The sequence below is a fragment of the Chaetodon auriga genome, chromosome 3 (assembly GCF_051107435.1).
Source record: "Chaetodon auriga isolate fChaAug3 chromosome 3, fChaAug3.hap1, whole genome shotgun sequence".
NCBI classification, from domain to species: domain Eukaryota; kingdom Metazoa; phylum Chordata; class Actinopteri; order Chaetodontiformes; family Chaetodontidae; genus Chaetodon; species Chaetodon auriga.
Genome location: NC_135076.1, coordinates 25878022 through 25900325, shown reverse-complemented (window position 1 = coordinate 25900325; position 22304 = coordinate 25878022). Strand labels below are relative to the sequence as shown.

The 22304-nt window shown below is 44.0% G+C and overlaps 1 protein-coding gene across 1 annotated transcript; it reads right to left on the bottom strand.

Moving 5' to 3' along the window:
- Positions 1-71: 71 nt before the first annotated feature.
- LOC143318307 (cadherin-7-like) lies at positions 72-21276 on the bottom strand. Its single transcript, XM_076726491.1, has 14 exons — positions 21158-21276; positions 16692-17532; positions 12474-12768; positions 10970-11089; positions 10480-10647; positions 7370-7551; positions 6468-6724; positions 6221-6357; positions 5939-6060; positions 5455-5572; positions 5009-5317; positions 4682-4874; positions 4175-4559; positions 72-3072 (listed from the first exon to the last, which is right to left on the bottom strand). The coding sequence occupies exons 2-14, from the start codon at positions 17349-17351 to the stop codon at positions 2197-2199; spliced, it is 3822 nt and encodes a 1273-aa protein (XP_076582606.1). The 5' UTR covers positions 17352-17532; positions 21158-21276; the 3' UTR covers positions 72-2196.
- Positions 21277-22304: the final 1028 nt, after the last annotated feature.

Sequence of the window (22304 nt, the reverse complement as noted above, 5' to 3'; positions counted from 1 at the left end):
AGGGGGTAAACGTGACAAAATGTGATTTCCTGTTTACAAGCATTCTGTATCTTTGAACAAAGAGCTGCTGCTTTAAATGGCAAATTTGACTTCAATGCAGTTCTGCTGTCTGTTCAGACACTGAATGACAGAAAAGTGAGAGCTGGAAGAAAATACTGGAGACATAATGTTGAATCACTAATCTGTTCTGTTTCTCTAAACTAATGATTGTTGCCCTCACGTGTCAAAAAAGCACCTTGATGACCTGCTGCCCACACAAAACATGTTTGATGTAAATATTTGACCTTTGTAAAATAAAAGATAATGAACTTTGGACTGAGGATAGAAATAGAAAAAAGAACTTTTCTTACAAACTGAAATGAATCAGACCCGTCTCTTGTCTTCACCTTGAATCTCTCTTAATATTCCCAGCTGCTGTGCTGTGACATGCCCGTCCACTGCTCAGGCGACGGCACAGATGCAGTCCCTCCGCTGAGCAGTAGGAGGCACCGCCGTGCCGTCAGTGGCTGCCTGGACAGATGCTGCTGTCCTCCACTTCACAGCCTTCCTCCTGGCTCTCTTTAAAGTGTGTGCGAATGGCAATATGCCTTTTAAACATTTGAATTTCAAACATATTTTAATTTACTGTTATTCTATTTTGGTCTAACTTTTTTTTTTTTGAAGTGGTAATACAGAACGTGTTTCACATTCTAACTCGTGTCTAAATTTAGCTCATTGTTAAATTAAATCTGTTCCTGATCTCTAGGTGAGGACACGTCTTCATCACTTGTGCAGTGATATTTCTGCAGCGATCAGTATCACGGCACAAGATGCCCACTGTGTGCTGACAATACGCAGCGTGGCGATGACTACTTCTCACTTGGCGCCTCCTGTAACATCCCTCTCCCTTTCCTCTGCATCTCACTCTCTCGCCTGAGGAGTCCAGTCTGTCTTACACCTCACAGTTCTTGTCAGCACACCAAAGATTTCCTGTCAAATTTAGTTCGAAGGCATCACAATCTCAATAGAGTGGCTGCTGATTAAGACCTAAATTCCCACTGCAGAGGAAGATAGAAAGCGAGAATAATTGCAGGAAGTCAACTACGTTTTATCAAGTTATTGAATATAAAGCCATTATTTTTAATAACTAATCCTGATACCTTGTGAATAATAAATGAACTCTGAAGCAGCCACAGAAATGAGTCACTGTCAAATGACGGATTGTCTGAATAACATTACACACAATCTTAAAATAATGCTTATTTTGCTGCTGCCTGTGTTCTGGGCTCATCACAAGAACAATGCCAGTGTGTACGGCATCGCATAATGGCTTTTGCCTAATTTTGTCTCTTTAAAACGTGGGAGATAAATAAGCCTTTGGAGATAATTCTAGACGAGCAGGCGCAAACACAATAGTGAATTATAAATAATCTTGTGTGGGTGAAATTATGGGGAACATTGTACTTTGTAAGTCTGCAACAGTTTAATAGCTGAAAATCAGATGCTTAATTTCCTGTCCACTCTGAGCAATAACCACTAAAGCAGAAGTTGATATTTATCTACATATGGACATTATTTACTGTACTTTCACAACATCTTTGACAGTGACAATCTAATCATTTCTAACTGTGTGCAAATTGCATAGTGAGCAGGTTTTGCTACCGTACTGGTGACTCCTCGCTGGAGTTGAACCCTCTCCACAGAATATAAACACTTAGACTCATCGGGGAGCAGAACATGGCAGTGGGCCTGCATCACTGTGTGTGGTCTGAAATCTCTGCACTTCAGATGCAAAAGTCTCAATCAAATTCCAAGTACGTCTAGTGAGCGTGCGTCTATTAAACTATCAATATTAAATATCACAATTCTGGTCAATATTTGATGAGGCCTATTTTCTAACAACGCAGCTTTCAGGGCTGAGAATCAATATTTAAAAAAAAAAAAAAGTTAATTTTTCATAACTTTAGCTTTGAAAGCCCGAGTGCATTATTCATATCAGTTACAAGAGCAGTGTGAAAAGTGACAGATTCCATATGCATTGTATAAACATGGTGGAAGTGAAAACTATACGCTGTGCACAAATCTCCACTACGCTGCCAGCCTGGATTCTTGCGAGCAGATTTCTGTCAGAGGCTGTGTGTTGTTGCACCCTGCTGTGTTTAAAATCCATCACTGTCAAGAAAGTCCTCCTCTCTCCAACTTTCCTTTCATTGCAGTCTAGAAATCCCATTTCTGCTGTTCTTTTTCTTTGCCCTCCTTTTGTTTACGAGTCTCATCGAGAGTAGCCTCTGCAGTCTCTTCCCCCTCGGCTACTCTCTCTCCTCCTCCTCCTCCTCCTCCCTCCTTCTCCTTCTCCCTCTCTCTGATGATGTCCACCAGCCGCTGAAACTTCTGGTTTAACTCCTCCATCCCTCCCACCACTCGCCCGTCGTCCTTCTCGCCGTCGCTCTCCAGTGAACTCAGTGACTCAGCCCTTGAATCACGGCCCTCAAACTCGTAAGTCTGCAGTGAGTCATAGGGCGGCTGCGACAGGTCAAAGGTGACCTGATCCAGGCGGATATTCAGGAGGTCTTCCATGCAGAGAGGCCGCGGGTTTGGGGCTTCTGCTCTGGCAGGCTCCGCCCCGCTCGCCCAGCCTCTGTTGTTACCAAACACCCCCCCAGGTAAGGACAAAGGCTGTGGGGTCAAATCCTTTCTCTGGAGTCTGCACATGTTTAGTAGCTGCGCTCCCGCCGGGTATAACCCGCCGCCGCCAGTCCCGTTCATGCACGTCCCTCTGCTGTTTGGATTCAGCGAGCCCACGATGCTGTACGCGTCTCCTGTCAGGTAAACAGGAGGGTTCGCAGAGCTGATTTGACTGCCGTTTGAATAATTTTGCTCTGAAACGGAGGGAAGGGATGAATCAGTGTCAATGTCATCTAACGTGCAGCTGGTGGCTCCAGTGCTGAGCTGAGTCTGCGATGACCCCGCTCGCTCCTCTTGCTGGTTTGACGAGGAGCTGGTGTGACTTTGGCATGAAGGCTCATTTGGGTCACAGTGGGTCAGAGTTGCAGCGTTGTTGGCTGGTGTCGACTCTGTTTCTGTCGGGCTCGTCTGTCAGAGAGAAGAAGAAGGGAGATTTTAGATGATTCAGACACACATGTAGGCATGACTGTATGGAAGCCAAAAAGGGCCACAACGAAGTAAAATATTTATCAACGGAAAAATGTGTAATCTGAAGTTACTCCACTGGAATATCCTGAAAACCATCTGTCTCAGTTTATGTGGTTTTAATGAGATAATTTCAGGTTTCACAAATGCTAAAACTCCTTGCGCTTCGCTTTCTTGGGCCATGTGACAGAAAGAACTTAACCTGATTGGACAAGAGCTCTGATTCCATTCTGACTCCTTCTCATTTCCTTGGTAGATCAGATGTTTAACTTTGACTATTTCTCTTATTGAATGTTGGCGGTTTTTTTTTTCTTTTCATCTTATTTTATTTTGAACTGATGTTTGTGACCTGCCTTCAGTTTTTATATCCAGAAATGAGTAATTGAAGAGAACTTTTTAAATATTGGACACTTGAACTTTCTAACTTTGCTGCAGATTTGTGAAAACAAAACAAAAAAACTTTAAATCATTATTATTTAATCAAGTATTTTTTAAATTACTGTTAAATTACTTTAACTTGGAGTTATAAGATTAGAAATTAGAGTAAAACATTAAAATGTTATATATGTGGTAGTGTTGTAATTTCGACAAAAAGGCCATAAAAACTTTTTTCCTCCTCAATCAGCTTCTTCCTTTGCGTGATGGGATCCAGAAAGAGTCCATTTTCCTCCAAAGCCTGAACAGCTTTGGTTGTTTTGGGTGACAGATTTCCGTATTTGTGTTTTTGTCTGAGCTCTTCTCGCTTGTTTTAAGTTAACAAAGGTGATGTCACTGACTTATGCGCACCAATCAGGATTCAGCAACACTTGAATCAGAATCCGATGACAGATGGTGGGTTGCCACAGCGACTGTCAATCAAATCTGATTAAACCACAGCTCCGAGTTTCTGATGAATCACACTGGTGCAGATTTAGTCATGAATATTTGAGGATATATTACAGAGAAACACGATTATTCACTTTGTTATACGATTCAAATCCTTATGGTCTTCCTTTGCTTCTGTATAATTACTCTGTATTTTCATCTGTTAGTTTCGTATTCTGACCTTGGCCTGATCCTGAGTCTCTTTTGAGTTTTCTTCACTGCCTTCATCTGTGATTCTGCTCTCCGCCAGCATGTGCTCTGCTTCGTAACCACCGGGGCTCATCTCGGGAGAGCGCAGCAGAGGCTCAAAGGTGCTCTGGTTCTGGATAACAAGGGAATTGCCAATTTGACCTCTGGTGAGCCCGTGGGTCAGCTGTGTGAGCTGCAGTCCGGCCTCCAGTGGCCCAGCTGGATAATCTCTGAGAACAGGCAGCGTGTGGATGCCGTAGCAGAGGCGTCCGTAGAGCGGAGCGGAGCCCGGCCGCTGCTGAGGGTCCAGGCCGGGGCGCGGGTTACGGCTCCAGCTGTACGTCCTGGCCCTCGGCGGATTCTGCTGGGTGTACCATCTGTGCCGAGAGATAAATGTCAGAGAAGCACACAGTCGCTCACAAACACACACACGCTCCCATGAGCTACCATGGCAAGGATAAACTTTATTATTTTTTTTTAATCTTCGGGAATGGCTCACATGTTTCTGTTGCTGTGCATGTGCTGCATTCTGTGCATGCTCTGAAGCGCTGTAATGTCAAAAGCTGCGGTGTCTGCTTCCCCTCCCCCCTCGTCATCATAGGATATGATGTTTTCCCTGACATCATCCTCCTCGAAGGGCGAGTGGGAGTCTCGCTTCTGATGGCGCAATGACAGCGACAGTGCGCACACCACTATAGGGCACAGAGGAGACACATGACCACATACTCTTCAGACGCTACAGAAGCAACCTGACACGACCGCTCAGCGTCTCTCAAAACGCCACAAACAACAACTTCAGAGGCTTCAGACGGCCGATCAAACCTACCCAGCAGAGTGGTGACACACGCCAGCATGGCCAGTAAGGTGACCAGACTGAATATTAGAGATGTAGAGGCGGACGGCACGGGGAGACAAACCATGTGTCTCTCCCATCTCCTGTCCCTCTGCCTCCCCCTGTCCTCTGTCTGCATGCCCCCTCGCAGACAGGGACAAATGGTCACAGTGACCGTGCCGGTGTTGGTCAGACCCGAGGCCCCGTCGCGCAGCACAACTGGCACGTAGAGGGTGAGTAAGGATGAGGAGAAGCCAGGGAGGGGCTCCAAGGCTGACTGGAGCACCAGGCTGGCTGTCACACCTGATAACGTGGCAGAAAAAAAAAAAACCCCACACACATCAAACACGGTCACTGCACAACAGGCTCGCACCAGCTTTGGCTGGTGTCATGTTTCTGGATTGAGCATGAAAAAGGAAAACAGAGCCAATGGGTGTAACCTCCAATTTCCCGGATGGTGAGGTTGAGAGCAGAGCTGGACTCTGGAGGGATGCTGAAGTGGACTGGGGTGTCCTGGCCTCCCTGGTCCCTGTCGATGGCTCGCAGAACCTGAACCACCTGTATAATACGGATCAGGATGGAATTATGGACATATGTTTTTATATTTCTCTCATTTTTACCTCTAAATGTGATTAAAATGAAAGAATCTGTCACATGAAAATCACTCTTTGGTGGAACTGCTGACATGTGATGAGTGGCTGAATGTGGAAATAGGTAAAAACTGCAGTAGAAACAGATTTAAAGCTGTAATTCTTACGATTTTAATGAAATCAACCCACCTTTGATGCTATTTACTGACTGTTTTCCGCAACAGCCTCTGTATTTACGTCCTGTTTGTACCTCTCTGTTTAGATTTCATTGTCAGTGTCAATGCACTTGATCTCGCTTTTAATTGAACATCACGGAAACAAAAGAAGAACGGACCTGACCAGGGGCGCTGGAGTCACACACAGATGTTGTGTACTGCCTGTCCAGCTCCGGCGCATTGTCATTCTGGTCTAATGTCTCTATGGCAACAACGACCCTCGACACAAGATTGGGATTGTCTGAAAGAAAAGGAAAGCGACACTAATGGTGAAATTATCGCTGAATTTCTATCATTTTTACTCTCACTTTCTATCCCCAACTCCAGGCGTGCTTTCAGTGAAATATGACTCTGGTAAGCTCTGCTGCTCATTGCGCCCAAGGGCAGAGGAGCTGACATACCCCTCTGTGTGGCGATGACTGTGATATTATGCCACTGCTCCTCCTCACGGTCCAACTCCATCACCGTGCTGATAAAGCCCGTGTCAGAGGCGATGCGGAACAGAGCCTCGGGGTCAGACTGGGGATCGATGGAGTACCTGAGACGGAGAAAGAGCCACGAGCGAGGACAGGGAGGGAAAAGATAGTGAGGAGAGCCCTGAGTGATGGAGTGAGGGGCTAAATGAGAGCGTGATGGTGTAATGACCACCTGATGTTGCTGCTTTGTCCTGTGTCCGGGTCCACGGCGAAGACCCGGCCAACGGAGCAGACAGGGGGGCAGTTCTCAGACACGTCCAGATGGTACCGGGCCTGGGAGAATTGCGGCGGCTCATCAGCATTAAGGACCATGACCCGGACTGTCGTCTGGTCCTTAAAGGGACCTTTCCTCAGGTACCGGGCATCCACTACTGGGTTGGCAACTTCCACAGAGAAGGTGTATGAACTGCGGGTCTCATAATCCAGCAGCTGTTGGGTGAAGAACAAAGCAGCTTCAGTCTGTAGGCTATGCTTTACCAAAGCTAGTTATATATGATTCATATGTGCTGTATATACGCTGCACAGACAGTACTTCATTATTCATTTTAGTTATCTGCCTTTATAACTCACATTATTCTCTTCTGGAGTTCCTTTCTCAAAATTTGCGTAGTTCATCATCAGCCTCTTCCTACTCGCCCTCTGCAACCTCTTAATTTAAGATTTCAGTGAGCAATAATTATCTCTGAGCGCAGAGTGCTGTTAGAGCCTTAAAAGCAGAAAGACCAGTTCACAGTGGCTGCCTTCAACGCGGCCTCCTCACTTCAAATGAGCTACAGCTTTTCACCAGCCGCTTATTAGTTCATTGTTACTCGTTAATTGCTCGTGCAGAGCCTTGGGAGTCCGAACGCGTCAACATCAGAACGTGTTTGCCTGCAGTAACGAAATGTTTAGATGACCAAATAAAATTAATTAGGAAAACCCCACTAAAGCTAATTTGTGTAATCTCCTGAAATGATGGATATTTTCTCATTTTGTGTCCATTTAAGCGAAAACACCCTCGTGCCGGTTCAGATCCTCAGCTGTTACAGCTGCTTTACGCTCAGACTGTGTGCCCACCTGAGCCTCCTCACTCACCTTGTTCAGCACGATGACAGCCTCTTGGTCTCTTCCAGTTAGATTGAACATTTCTGCCTCCTCGGCATCCAGGATGGTGAACTCCAGCTGTGCGTTTTCCCCCAGATCAGGATCAGTGGCAGTGACACGGCCCACCTCCACACCTGGTGCTGCCAGCTCGGATACAGAGAATGACCACGCACCTGCAGCGACGACAACAATGGATGTAATGTGAAAAATAAACTCCACGGCAGGACGCAGTCTTGCTGTCTTGCTCAGTTTTGTGTCAAAACACAGTTGTTATTCGCATAATTCATGTGGCTGTTATGGCTTTCTTTCACATATTTCTGGACCAGGTGAAGGTGTGCTTTGTGACTCATGCCCGTATGTACTGCCAGAGTTATTGGTCGGTGTAATTATTCCACCTGCTCCTACTGGCTGTAGAGATCCTTCCTAATGCAACTCCAGTGAAAGAGATGACGTAAAAACGCTTCTAAGTTTCATTTGGAGCTGATTTAGAATCAAATATCTTCCAAAGTTAGAGTATGTATATTTAATGAGGAATTCCCTCTTCGTGAAAATGAACATTTTTTCCTCGCTGAGCTGCAGTATAGATTAACTTTTGAAGATACTCACTTAACTATGACTGCTGCAGCCTCATATTAGCTTTGGCTGAACTTTTAAATGCATTTCTGCACAGAATATGGGCTGTGTCCCCCGTCTCCGACATGGCAGAGAGCTCCTTCAGGCCAGCAGGGAGAGGAGGGACATTTTCAGTGGCCAATAACTTTCTTCACTGTATTTACAGTATAGAGATGATTTCTGGCCACATACTTTGAGCTGAAATCAGTCAGTAGAATATAAGAAAAGCCTTCATTCATCCCCAGAGGGGAAATTCAGGAGTTGCAGCAGCACAAGGACGGAAATAAGTACAGATAAATAGAGAAAGGTAAAAATAAAGATTAGGAGTCCATGAAATGAAAATGAGAATAGAAATAAAAACAGAAACTAAAGAAGAGCAATTAAATTCAAAATAACAAGCAGAGTGGAGATGTGACGAGATATGACCGTAGAATTAATATCTGTGGGTTTTAAGTGATATTCAAAGACATCGCTTTGGTCTCCTTCAACCTGTGATGGATATTAATCACTATTGTCCACCATTTAATGGACCGAACGACTGATAGTGAAAGCAATCACAAGCTGCAGTCATAGTTTTTAGCTGGTGGTATTTCCTTCAGGATGGCAATGACGCTCTTCAGTGCAGACTGAAATATCTCAAAATATCGGACGGGATTTCCTAAAATTTTGTAGAAACATGCTGGAGAAGAAGGCGACTCACTCTGGTGATCCCCTGACTTTTCATCTAGCGCCACCAACAGGTCAAAATTTCAATCTGTGCAGAACTTTAGTTCGTGACATTCTTAGAAAACTATCCCATCAGCCTCAGCTGTACTTTGTTTAGCGCTAATTGGCAAATGTTAGCATGCTTACACACTCAACTGAGACGGTGAACATGGAAAACATTATATCTGCTAAACATTAGCATGATCATTGTTAGCATTTAGCTTAAGGACTGCTGCACAGTCAGAGCAGAGCCGCTAGCACGGCTGTCAAGTCTTGCTTTTGGATGATCCAATGCTAGCATGGATACTCAAACTAGGCTTAGCATTGTAGCATTTTTTAATGCTGAAACAGTTAGTTGATTAATCGAATAGCCGATAGACAGATAATTGCTTAAATGTCATTCATCATGCAAAAATGGCAGACATTGCAAATGTGAACATTAGCTTCTTTTATATCATTGTAAACGGATTATCTTTGGTTTTTGAACTGTTGGTCAGATAAATTGAGCAGCTGAACACGTTACTTTGGGTTCTGTGAACTTGTGATGGGCATTTTAAAGAGAAAAAGATAATGAAAGCAATCATTAGTTGTTGCCCTACTTTCTTTGTTTAATCTCTAGACAAAAACATGCATCAGCTCCATGAATCCCATTAATGTTACAAGCATGCATCACACAGAGCTGTAAAGCTTATCTGTTCCACTCTGCTGTTAATGAATCAAGAGTTGTATTTATTAAGCTGAGAATTTAAGCTCAGTTCAGCAGCCAGTGATCTGCAGCAGCTTTTGCCATTTAGCACATGATGACCTCTACGCAGCAACAAATTCAGGGAAATGCTTTCATTTTAATCAGAGCAGAGCTACCTTGCTAATTGTTAATCATTCAAATCCTCCACATTATGAAGCTCATTTAAACGCCACACCCCTCGCATTCAGAGAGCAAAGCAAATGAGCCGTTTGCTTAAACTGTGGCATTATTGCCAAACAGAAAATAATGACCTGGAGGAGAGGTGGCGAGGGAGGGGAGATATAGTCAGATATCAGTAAAAAATAACACATTGCTGGCATTTGGGAATATTAAATTGCTTCTATAAAGCAGTGTGTTGCAGCACGATATATCAACAAGAGGAAAAGGGGCTTTAAACATTAAGATGAATGGCAGTAAGCAGAGACTGTCAGGAAGAAGAAGTAGGCAAGAGGAGGAAAAAGCGAACAGAGCAGAGGTAGTATATAGAGAATTGCAGTATATGTCTCAAAGCGTTAGACACATTCTGCAGTGATTTTACTGTCTATTGAAGCAGAAAGCACTGAACTTTACGATGAAATATTAATAGCATGGAACAGGGAAAAGCTTGGATAAGAAAGAGCGGACATGATCTTTCACTCTTCTACGTTAAGGCACAGTCCATTTGAATCTCCGGGACCAAACGGGAGTGTTCAGATGAATGTTAATGCTAGTCACGTTGGCAAAGGTTATGTTATTCAAACTGACGTTAAAAACAATGATTAGGAAGAGTGCATCAAATAAAAGAGCAACGCCTGACTGACAAGCTGTTTAGCTGGAGCTTATATCTTATCTTCAACCTGTCAAGACAACTAGGACCCAAAGGAGGCAAAAAATATCAGACTGCTGTCACAAATGCCATTAAAGGATGTTTAATCATTTTAATCTTCACTCACACACTCACTCACACACTCACACACACACACACACACACAGATTCTCCAGCTGCAGAGACTGAAAGCAGCCGACAGTAAAGTGGTGATCTGATAGCAGCAGTGCTTACTCCTTCTGAAGTGGGGGGGGTTGTCGTTGACATCAGTCAGCTTCACAGTGATGGTCGTGGTCCCTGATAATCCGCCCAGATGCCCTCCCATGTCTTTGGCCTGGAGGACGACCAGATATTCATCCCGTGTCTCTCGGTCCATGTCAGGTGCTGCCGTCCTCAGGACGCCTGGTGGAGAGGAGAGCGGGACGTGGAGCAAAAATCACAACAGCAACAGATTTCACAGTGACAGAACGTCGGCCGAAATCACCGTCAAAGCGAGCCAGATGCATACATTAGGACACTGAAAAACATGCCACTCCAGGCCACTTCTGCCTCTGAACAGATCACGTAAAATATGAGCTAAAATGATCTTATCCACATTGGACATATGGTGGCAAAGACACGACATATGATTTCTAACCCGACCACTGGGATTTATGTATAAAGTGTAATCATCAGCTGGAGAGGCAAACAGCTTGGATGGGATGTGTGGTACATGTGAACAGACCTGTCTGAGGATCCACAGAGAAATAGTCCTGGCCCTGAGTGATGGCATACACCAGCCGGGCGCTGTTTCCATATGTTGGATCATCGGCATCTCTGGCAGTGACTTGGATTATGGACGTGCCTGTGACAGAGAGGAGGCGACAAAGGCGATAAGTCAAACAGCCCTTTAAAAGTACAGTAGTTAAGGCTGGTGGCTGGTTCACGAGCTTAAAGAGATACTCCACCCAAAATCTGTCTATTGAATACCAAGTACTTACATCTGTAGGATTAAAAGGATAAAGCACTTCTCTGCGGTCTATCTGTATACGCAGCATCTTCAAACATTCATCTTTTAGACAAAATCTGACTAAATGCCCTGTTTTCATGTTGAACAGTTGCCCTTGAATCTCTGGAGCTGCGCCACAAGCAGTATATTTAGCCCCGTTTGGCAAAAGCAGGATTGTTCGCAGGATACTGAGGATATGTTTCGACAGCAGAGAAGTTAATCATGCTGCGAGGTTTAGAACTGCAATGACCATCCGATTAATTGATTAGTAGATTAATCTGCAACTATCATGATAAACGATTCATTGTTTCAGCTGGTTTTCAAGTGAAGATGCTTTTCTTCATATTTTGTGCTCGTTTTTTTGCAGCCAATCTTCAATCTGAATAAATCTCCTTGGGCTCCTGGAAGTTGAGATGAACATTTGTCACTATTTTCTGGGATTATTATTTCTGTTACAGATCATTTCATTAAACATTCATTAACGGCAGCCCAAACTAGGTTGAGAAGTTTATATTGATTTTTGTCGAATTATTCTAGTCAGGCTAGCTTCATGGCTCTGGAGGGGGTAACGTCAGTCCACCACTTTGGTCCACACTGAAATATCTCAACAACTATTTGATGAATTACCATCAAAAGTCTCTAACTTTCCTTGCAAAACGATTTTGATATTTTTTAGGTTTTAGCGAAATATCCCAGCAGCTACAGGATGGATTGCCACTGCACGTATCCCCGGTGCTCAAAGGATGAATCAAACTGACTTTAAGGGTTTTGGGTAAAATGTCTTGACAGCTCTGGATGGATTCCCTTGAAAATTGGTACAGAGATTCGTGTCGCCCTCAGAACAAAGTGTACCAGCTTTGGTGGTCCTCTGACTTTTCATCAAGCACCATTATCAGGTCAGATCTTCAATTTGTTCAATTCTTTGGCTCATTATCATCTTTACAGCTAACTAGCAAATGTTAGCATGCTAGCACGTTAAAACAAGATGGTGACAATTGTTAAACAAACATCAGCAGGTTAGTAATGTCACTGTGAGTGTGTTAGCATGCTAATGTTAGCATCAAGGTAAAGTGCCTAAGGACAGCCTCACAAAGCTGCTAGCACAGCTGTAGACTCAGTCTAATTTCTGAGCCTTTGCACCGCAAATAAAGGCATCAACCAATTCTGTAGTGTGGGAGGGACACCACCTTTCAGGAGATTTTGGGTGGAGTATAGGTTAAACGTTGTATTAGCGCTGTACCTATGTTAGCCATCTCTGGCACCATGGCAACATAGGGTTCATTGGGGAAGACGGGCGGGTTGTCATTGATGTCCTGCACTCTGATGATGAACTCGGAGGAGGGCTCCAGGGCTCGGCCAGTCTGACGGTCTATGGCGGTCGCAATGAGCCGGTACTGGTCCTTCTCCTCGCGGTCTAGAGACTTAGTGACGTGTATGTTGCCTGTGTTGCTGTCAATAACAAACACAGAGCCCACCCCCTCTCCCTCCAGCATGTACTTAGTGCGGCCGTCTCCTCTGTCCATATCTGTGTGCAGCTGCAAAATGAAAAAATACAAAGTAAATGCCTGCAACACCTTCAGGCATCAGCGCTCTCAGACAGTACGCAGATGCAGGTATCGCTCATTAACACTCATTTATTTGTCTGGCAAGTGCTGCAAACATGACTGTGTAAAATGGGTGATTTATGTTAAGACGCGATGTGCTCAGTGAATTTGAAATGAATGGCACCAGGTGTGCGAGATACATATGGGACCGGGATGAGTACTGATGCATACAGCTAATTAACTCACTGGACCAAACGTGCCATTGGGGGTTTGTTGGGGGCAAAACCACATCAATGTGGACGGTGGCCCTGCACATGTCCTACATGTATGTTCACAGATGCATTCTGCTAACACAGGCAGTATCCATCTGTAAATCTTCCTGACTCTTCTATCCATCTGTCCTCTCCTTCCCTTTCTTGTAAATCCATCTGCCCGACTTCCCTGTACCTTTTAAACCACCTCTTCATCCCGTCCTTGTGTGTCTCTCTCTTTTCATCAAGTTACCTCGGTTACACAGAATGCCCATCTGCTCACATTTCTCACCCCCCCACCCCTCCAACTCTCTCTGTTTTGCTCTCTGGTGGAGAGTACTGGTTTGGTATTTAATGGCAGAGAGGATATTAGTGTGAGCTAGATAGGTAAAAGGCCAAACACACAGAAATAGAAAGCTAAAGAGATTACTCAGCCTTCATCACACTGAGCTTTCTGACCAGGAACCTTCACATCTCTCTAGCCTTAAGGCGCATCTGCACATGCTCATAATCCACAAGGCTTACTCACAACCTCTGCTGTGGACCTCAGATACCAGAACTAAAGCCTCAATTTTAATTCAGCTGCAACGATGACTGTTTACAAATGTATAGGAAATTATTTTAAAAAAAATCATTTTGTTTCAAGGAATTTGTTTGAGTGACGCAGGAATAATGACGTTTAATTATCTACGTGATGACTGCAGAATTAGTCAAATCATTTGTGTGTTTGAGATGATGCTTGGATGAAAGTATCTATACATTCAGGGATAATGCATGTTAACATGTGCAGTTCACACACACTGCAGGCAGATTACTGAGCATTTTTTTTGTGTGTGGTGTGTGTGTGTGTGTGTGTGTGTGTCTTGGAGGATAAAGTTAGGGATTATAGAAACTCATGATAGCATACCCTACAAATTGCCAGATAAGGGACTCTGAGTTTTCTATTCATCCCTACACCCACATCCCTCTCCCTCCTTTCTTCCTTAAAGCTAGCTTCGATTTTGATCCCACACTTCACCACGAGAGACATCTTTGTCAGAGTCTGTGCCTATCTGGCTCCCCTGCTCTTTGCTCCCCTCCCTGCTCCATCCTCCCTCTTTCTATCCTTCTAGCTCTCCTCGCTGTCTAATTGCTGGCTCAGTCCTGCTGTGCTTCAGTCAGCATGGAAAAACACTCTCACGGTGGGGAAGAAATTTATCCGCCCCGCACAAACAAAGCTGGAAAAAGAGGAAATTGTCTCTTCCAATTGCTTTGTCACTTTCTCTCCTACTCTGTAATCCTGATTTTCCCCTCCTCTCACTCATGCAGTACATCCACCTCCGGGTTTATATCTGCTTTACACTGCTCCCTTTGGCAGCCGAATTCTCCCTCTTTCACACGGGTTGAGGCACCTACGATTTGAACTGTTGATAACTCACCTGAAACCTTGCACTGGCAAAGGGTCTGAAAGATAATGGCTCTATTTTTGACAAACTGAGCTGCTGCTGAGAAAAAAACATGCTCCCAACTCCCTGGCAATGCTTTATTACATGAATATCAACATCAAGACCATGCTTGCAGAGGAATGAGCATCCTCGTGTGTCTACTGATTGCTTTAACACCCCTCTCTGACTGTATCAATAACAACCAGCGAGGAAGATTAAACATTTATGAGGTGTATACTGCACTGGTAAGAATCCAATCTAGACTGTCACTATAAAGTATACTGCTGGCTACAAAGTGGCTGGCAGCATTCCCTGTTAGCGTTACAGCTGATATAATCCTACTCTGAGTATACTGTAGCTGCCAGCAGCTGCATTAGTGTGGAGCGCCTGGCTGTGAAATGCTACAAGTAAACCCCTGGGATCCGAATGGTTCAGGTGTGCAGTGGATTAAATCATCTCAGACACTTTTCGTGTTGCAACACAGACGGCAGCTGAAGGTTGCTGGTGTGGCGGCTGCGGAAACTCAAGTATGTGACATGACACGAGGAGGGATTGCTGCACAAACACTGCAATTACAGTTATATTTGTGCCTCGTTCCCGAGTGCGTGACAGGACATTTAGACTTTTCGCAAGCGCATGCATTTTTTAGAGATGGTTATCACGCTAAGGAAATATCTGCTCGGTCCTTGATAAATGGATTTGAGTGTTTGCTAATATCGCTGTGACATTTTGACACTCATTCGCACTAACATCTCGGTGTGCTCTCAGATTTGCTCACACAAATTGACTAGAAATAAACTTTAGAGGCACACAAAGTCAACGAAATGATGCAAGGTTAATCCGCGGAAGCTGAAAATGTGTCAGCTTGAGTGATCAAAAAATAGCACATGCTTTTTGAATCTGCGTTATGGACAAACAAAATTAGAGAAACAACAAAGCTGAGTCAGCTGAGCTCAACAAACATGCACAGACATGCTATAGCTAACTTAAAGTGGTATTAATGTTACTAGGGAAAGCACTGGGAGATAATTTAACTATTGTTAAGAATTTCCATCTGTACTATTAGTTTGAATCCTTGCTATGCTAACAGGTAGCTAGCTAAGTTCCATCAAGCAAAAAATTTGTTAACTAAGCTAGTTAGCAAACGTGATGAATCCATCTACACACTTAAGCTTTAGAATTAGAATTAGAATCATTAGTCTACAATTTGCTTTAACTCTGCCTGTAACTTCAAATAAATCTAAAACTAAGATGTCATTTAAAGAGATACCACTTTAACAACAAACTATAATGTGATTTATTGTAATTAATAAGTCAGCTGGCTATAAATATTAAACTAAACTCATGACTCTGCACTCCTCATGAGTCAAGTTAGCTTAGTTAGCTTAGTTAACTAAGCCAACTAGCTTTGTTAGCAACTGCATATATAGCAGACGTTAGCTATCAGCATACCAATATAAGACTGCTAGCTAACAGATTAAATAAAGTACTGACTGACAAATGAAATTAAAGTCATTAAACTAAGTATGAAAACAAAACAGTTTTTCTTTATTGCTAAAGTACTTCCCATAATGACCAATCATGCTAATAACAATCCTATTCCTATCTCCTATTCAAGACAGAACAGCCATTAAGAAATGACCCCCTGTAATATTCAGAGTGGTCAGGATTGTGCCACATTTTCCCCATAAGACCACCATCACAACTATTCTTATGTGTGCGAGGTCTACGGGACAAGTGGGACCAAGCGGGCGGGGTCAGCCAGAGATGCGTATGTGCAGTGGGCCGCGCAACTCGGAAGCAAAGCCGGAAATCCAGAAAACTCAAGCGCTCGGCGAGCAATTTTAATTCAAGTGAGTGGGCATCGTCACTGAGACCGGTAGTTAATAATACAGCCAAGCAGTGAGCAGGCCAGAGCAGAGATGTTGAGAGCAAGAGGCCACTATGAGCGAGAGTCCAACGCTCTGTGAGCACACAGAGCGGGAAACTGAGAGGGGAAATGAGTCTATCTGAGTTAAAGAGGTTATCATTGTGCACTTATGTGGATAATGGCTCATGAATTCATTTATTTATGAAAACACATATAAATGCCTCGAGCAGAATTGATTTTTGTTTGCTCAAATTAAATTTCTCTCTCTCTGCAAAATACATTTTAGGCCTTTGGACAAACTCTTTGGAAAGACTCCAAACAATTACACACAGGCTATTCACATCCTGACCGGCTGTGACAACAGCTTACCCGTCCAATGAGCACAGGCTCTGGCCCTCTGTACTCCTCGATCACAAAGAACTGGTTCCAGAGCCAGCTCCTCCGCCGGCGAGATCGAGGCTCCGCTCGCCGCAGGTACGGCTCCAACCGACCGCCTTCAGACTCCATGACCCACTTAGAGCGGCCCCTCTCGGGCAGAACGTCACCGACACCTGCCTCCAAATGGAGCTCGGGCTGGAGAGCGTACTCCTCCTCTGAACTCGGCACTAGACTGTGAGCGTTAATTACACCTTCAACCTCTCCATTAGTCAAATTGCTTCTTTTCTCATGGTTCAGCGTGAGTTCAGGGCTATGTTTAGGCATTAAGGATTTGGCAGCAGATTCAGGATATATAAGCGTGTCTGTTTGCTCCGCTATGTTGTTCTTAACGTCGAAATCATTTGGTTTTCTGTCGTTTGGTCTGAAATCCACACTTGGCAGGGCTCTTCCGTCATCCTTTGCATTCTGATGTGGGTTTTTGAATTCTTTTAAACTCATAAAAAAGTTGTCCACGGACTCTGGATGAGGTAAAACGTGTTGTCTTTTGCTTGATGTTCCTTGCTCTTCCTCTAAAAGGCCAACAGCTGCTGAAAGGCCTCTTCTTTCCCCTTTGCACAATAAAAGAAAAAGAAGCACGACATGCGCTGCCATTGCTACGATGAACTGACCAGTTTGTTTCAAAGACTAGCTGATGATTGGCTGATCAGACGCCGGCCTTCGAGATGGTCCGGCCTGTGTGGTTGCACTGGGCGTCCCCTCCTGCTTCGGGTCTCTCCTCCTCACAGTGAGTCTTCATCTCGCCTCCTGCGGTAAACATGCTGCACAGGATCACCTGAGAGAAAACATCATTAGCGTGATCTTGACTCTGTTCATTAAAGTGCTTCAAGACAAAGAGCAGCTGACGTCTCACTCATTGTCTTAAAGAGGATGTTTGATATTTTCAGACAAATTTGCCTTTTTCTGTTGTTTGTTGAACAGCTAATCTGAGCTCTGTGGCTGTAAAAACAGCTGCACACCAAACGATTAACATGATAGGAAATAACTTAAAAAGGAGAATCCCCTTTTTACCAGATGCTGTTATTCATAACACTCTCATCGCTATTGCCATTGCTGTTGTGCGTGAGTGCTGCTATTGATCACTCAGGCATTCTCTGAGAATTAAGTGTGGTCTTAAAATTTTTCAATTAATTTGGAGCCCTTAGGCCTGGCGATGAGGTGGAGCTCAGGTACTTTACTGTTCCTTGTCACACACTATTGCTTGGACATCAGGTGATTGATGTCGTCCCTAAAGATGGTCTCCCCATGCCTCAATGCCCAGTAGTGGAAGAAGTTCCCCTTAAGAGATTAATTAGACTCATAAATAATTCAATCAATGACCTGTCCTCATTTCCTAAAAGTTTAATGATCGGAGTTTCGTTAGTATTTGAGTCAGATCCCGGCCATTGATCTTTGAAATTTGATGTACTGAAAGGTGTCAGCAGCTTCACAAGACTGAAACTGTGTAATTGCAGTTTTTCCATCCTCATTTTACCTGCATCCATCACTCTGCCTCGCCATTTCCAGCAATGACTGTCAATTTTTTGACATCTGTTTTTCACCTTTATGCACGCGTGGAGGCAAGTGTTATCACACACATACACACACACGTACACACACATAATCCAACAGTGCATGAGTCATATGCACACGGGGAGGCATCTTCAAACACTTTTCAGTAAAGTTTTCATGAATCTCTTTTGCAGAGATTTTACAGAGAAAGATTTAAGCGACAAAAGTGTAAAAAAGCCAAAGGGACTTCTGCACACATTCTGCTATGCTATGCTAATCATCAGTGTTTGTCTATGTGGATTCATTTTCTAAGACATCCAGGTTGTAAACTCAAGAAAATGTTAATTAAAATCACTGGATCGTTAAAAAGGAACAATTAACAAGACGTCTCGGTGTTCATCCAATCTAGAGTCGCAACGATTACTTGATTAATTGTCGCCAACTGTTTTGATAATCCATTAAAAACTCTTCTCTCTTTCCAGCTTCTTAAATGTGGATATTTTCTGGTTTCTTTGCTCCTCTGTGTCAGTAAACTGAACGTCTTTGGGTTATGGACGAAACAAGGCATCTGAGGACGTCATCTTGGGCTCCTGGATGGACAGTTTTCACCATTTTCTGACATTTTACACACCAAACACCTAATCGATTAACTGAGGAAATAATCCACAGATATGAAAATGATGGTTATTTTCAGCCTAACTTCCAAACACCATCATCAGGTGTAAGAAGCGACAGAGAAGAAACACAAAGATGTCACTTTTTACAGCAGATGACGGCGTTCGGGTGAGCAATCAAACGTCTTGTTGATTGTTTCGTTTTAATAATTACGGAGATTGTGGCTAAAGAACATTAACGACAGTGTGCGGCCTCGTCTGCGGACTAAAGTGAAGCATGGGCTTTGATTAATTCAGATGCAAATAAGCACGGAGGGGACATGATGTATAGTAACGCACAGGCCTTTGATGGCACTATAAAATACGAACCATGACATTTTCTGATACATCCAAACTGATATGCTTCATATGCAAGGAAGGACACATGAAAATGAAAGCAATGTTCTTTTTTACTCCAGATACTGACCTACTTTCTGAAAAGTAGGCTTCAGAACAGAGTCAATTTGAGCATTTGATCATAGTTAATAGTAATAGTAATTGCTAATCTCTTTATGGCATTTCTTCTTAAAAGGAAATTCACCCTTGAATTTTTTTTTTTTCCTTCCATTTCGCACCCCAATTATACCAATTCCAACAAACTGCATGTTCTGCCTCATGTTCAACATTTGCATCCGGTTGCCATCATCTTAAATCTAGCAGAATACAAGACGTGGTTCATCCAAAACACTTTTGTCTTCCTCAGCTATTGTGTATTAGCATAGACTGATCTCCCGGCTTACATTTTCTCCCTGCGAGCTTTGCTCCAAAACCACGTTGCCAGCAGTACATGTCATTCACTGTTGTTTGAAGTCTTTAGAGCAGGAGCGCGCATGAGATATGTGTGAAATGTAAGGCAGGGATAGAGGATGAAAGCGTGAGGACGATTTGCTGTTGCCGGCTCAGAATGGAATGATGAGTGGTGACATAGCTCTAAATTGCAAATCGCTGTTTCAGTCTCACTTCACTCTGCATCGAGTCGCTTCACTGCAACAAGGCTATTTCATTTTTATTAAAAATAGCCTGTGCATGTCAGGCCTTTTACATAGGGAGAAATGGGAAATGGAGGCAGAGAGGGAATGGGGGGGGTGGAAGTACATTGGGAGGAGGACAGCCTGGCTTGCTTAAATGACCAAGACATATTCTGTTCCATTTGAACATCTCTGGCTTTCGCTCCATCTGCTATCCGTCTTAATGCTTATAGACCCCTCATCCATTCACGCCGCCTCCCTCCTGCTTGCTGCACACATGGAAACCTCTTAAGTCGTTCCAAATCAGACCGGCGAGGAGAGGCCCACTGTACTCAGCACATCAGTCACCTCATTGTAGTCGTCGTTTGACACTCAGACAGCTTAACCTTAAGTGATATCACAGCACAAGAACTGTGCTGAGCAAGTGTTCAGCCACGTCTTATCTGTCATGAGAGAATGCCTCTGTGCTTACAAGGTGCTCCAGTTCAGCGTGAGGTGGTCATTTCTTTCTTGGATGTTGTATTTTGTTGTGAACACAGGAGGACATTGCATTTCTCAGAGCGCATGATGGTTCTTTGCAGCTTCCCTTTGGCCTCTGATGGCACACAAACCCACACACGCACACTCACATCTGGACTGCTTATTAGCATATCCGGTGGAGATACACTAAACAGCCCGGAGCCTGACCTTGTCTTGTTAGAGGAAGCCGGAGAAATGACCTACTTGATGCATGTTAATGTGATTTACACACTTGGGCTAACTATTATAATGAACGCGGCGTCCCAAAACATCGCTGTGGGCTACTACCGGAGGTCCAGCGACCCCCACCATCATTTAAGCAAGGGAGCGTGGCCGCGTGAAAGTGCGCGCGGCAGGTGAGCGTGGCGCGCGCGTAACGACGAGCGCGCGCGCCCATACACAAACGCAGCCGGGAAAAAAATAAATAAAACGCGCGTGGAAGCGCGGCGTTACCCGTGCCATCTGTCAAAGCCCAAACCGCCCTCACAGCCGTGCGTTATTTCATCCCAAACAGCTCGCACACGGCAGCATCTGCTCGCGGCACCGAGAGGCGGAAAGGTAAGCGCGAGCGGCTCCGAACTGACGGCGGAACAGTTGGAGACCGCCGCACCGTGTGGCCAAGCGTCCAAAACGAGACGCGGAGCGGTAAAGTAGAGAGCCGGCTAGCGGAAACTTGGCCCGTCTGTGCAGGCGTGAGAGGCTTCACTCCAATGAACAAGTGAGTGGAAGACAAAAAAAAAGTCCCGTCATAGAGAAGAAGAGGGCTTACCGTGCGCGTGTCGTTCTGCTCCGCCGGCTCTCTGGTTTACCGGAGCCGAAATGATCCAACGTGGGAAAGGATGCCGAGGTTCATCTGAGCTCAGCGTGAGGTCTGTCCACTTAGCCCAGTCTCCCTCTCTCTCTCCCCGCCTCCCTCCCTCTCTCCCTCTCCCTCTCTGCTTTAGTTTTAACTCAGAAAGACGATGCTCACCTGAAATTAAAGCCCCTCTCTGAGCTCCACAGACACCTACATCCACACTGCTATTAGTAGGAATCACATCTTAGACTGGCTCAGTTTGAACGGAAATGGCTTCAAAATCTTAGCTTTGATTTCTAATGATCATATTTGTTATGTTGTTTTTTTTTTAAGCAGCACGAGTCGTTTAAGCCCCTTCAGTGTTTTCTGGATCGGCTCTTTCATTTCTTTGAAGCTGTGTTTTGTAATCTGCTTAAATATAGCCAGTCTGCATAATCATCCTCAATACGTTAGCGTTTTCCCACTTCTTCCACCCATAAGCTGGACCAGAAAATTGCTACTCAAGGATGCATTAAAAGATGAAAATTCACCATTGGTGTTCTCCCACTCGTTAAAAACATGTCTGCAATGCATGACTATAATTAACCCCCTTCTGCCTACTTTGATAGGATGTTTTCTCCGGTGGGTTGAATGGATCGTTTATGATGTGTTTTTTTTTTTTTTTTTTTTTTTTTCTTGGAAATTGATGGTAAGTGTGATATACAGTTCATTTCTGTACGTCAGTCTCTCATTAAGTGTTGGCTTTAATCTGATTTTAACGAGTCATTTTAATTCTTTGAAATAAAACAAACATAAATTCGAATTTACCAATCTGAATTTATAGGATGAATGTTCAAAACAACATCATTTTGTACCTGTGGATGCACAAAATCTAAATATTAAACCCAGTTTTTCTGTTTGGAAGTTGGCCTAATATAAAAACACGGGTAATGGCATATTCTTACGTTTTGGCATACTTTATTCGATACTTAAATTTTGGATATTGTTGATCTTTTGTTGAAAACGGTGCTTTCAGGACAGCAGCGAATCACAGGCTTTGAACGCCTCACTCCTGTGAAAAGTGATCATTCATCTACAGAGTGCAGCTTTGCTTTACACGTCGATGCTTCTTGATCATTCT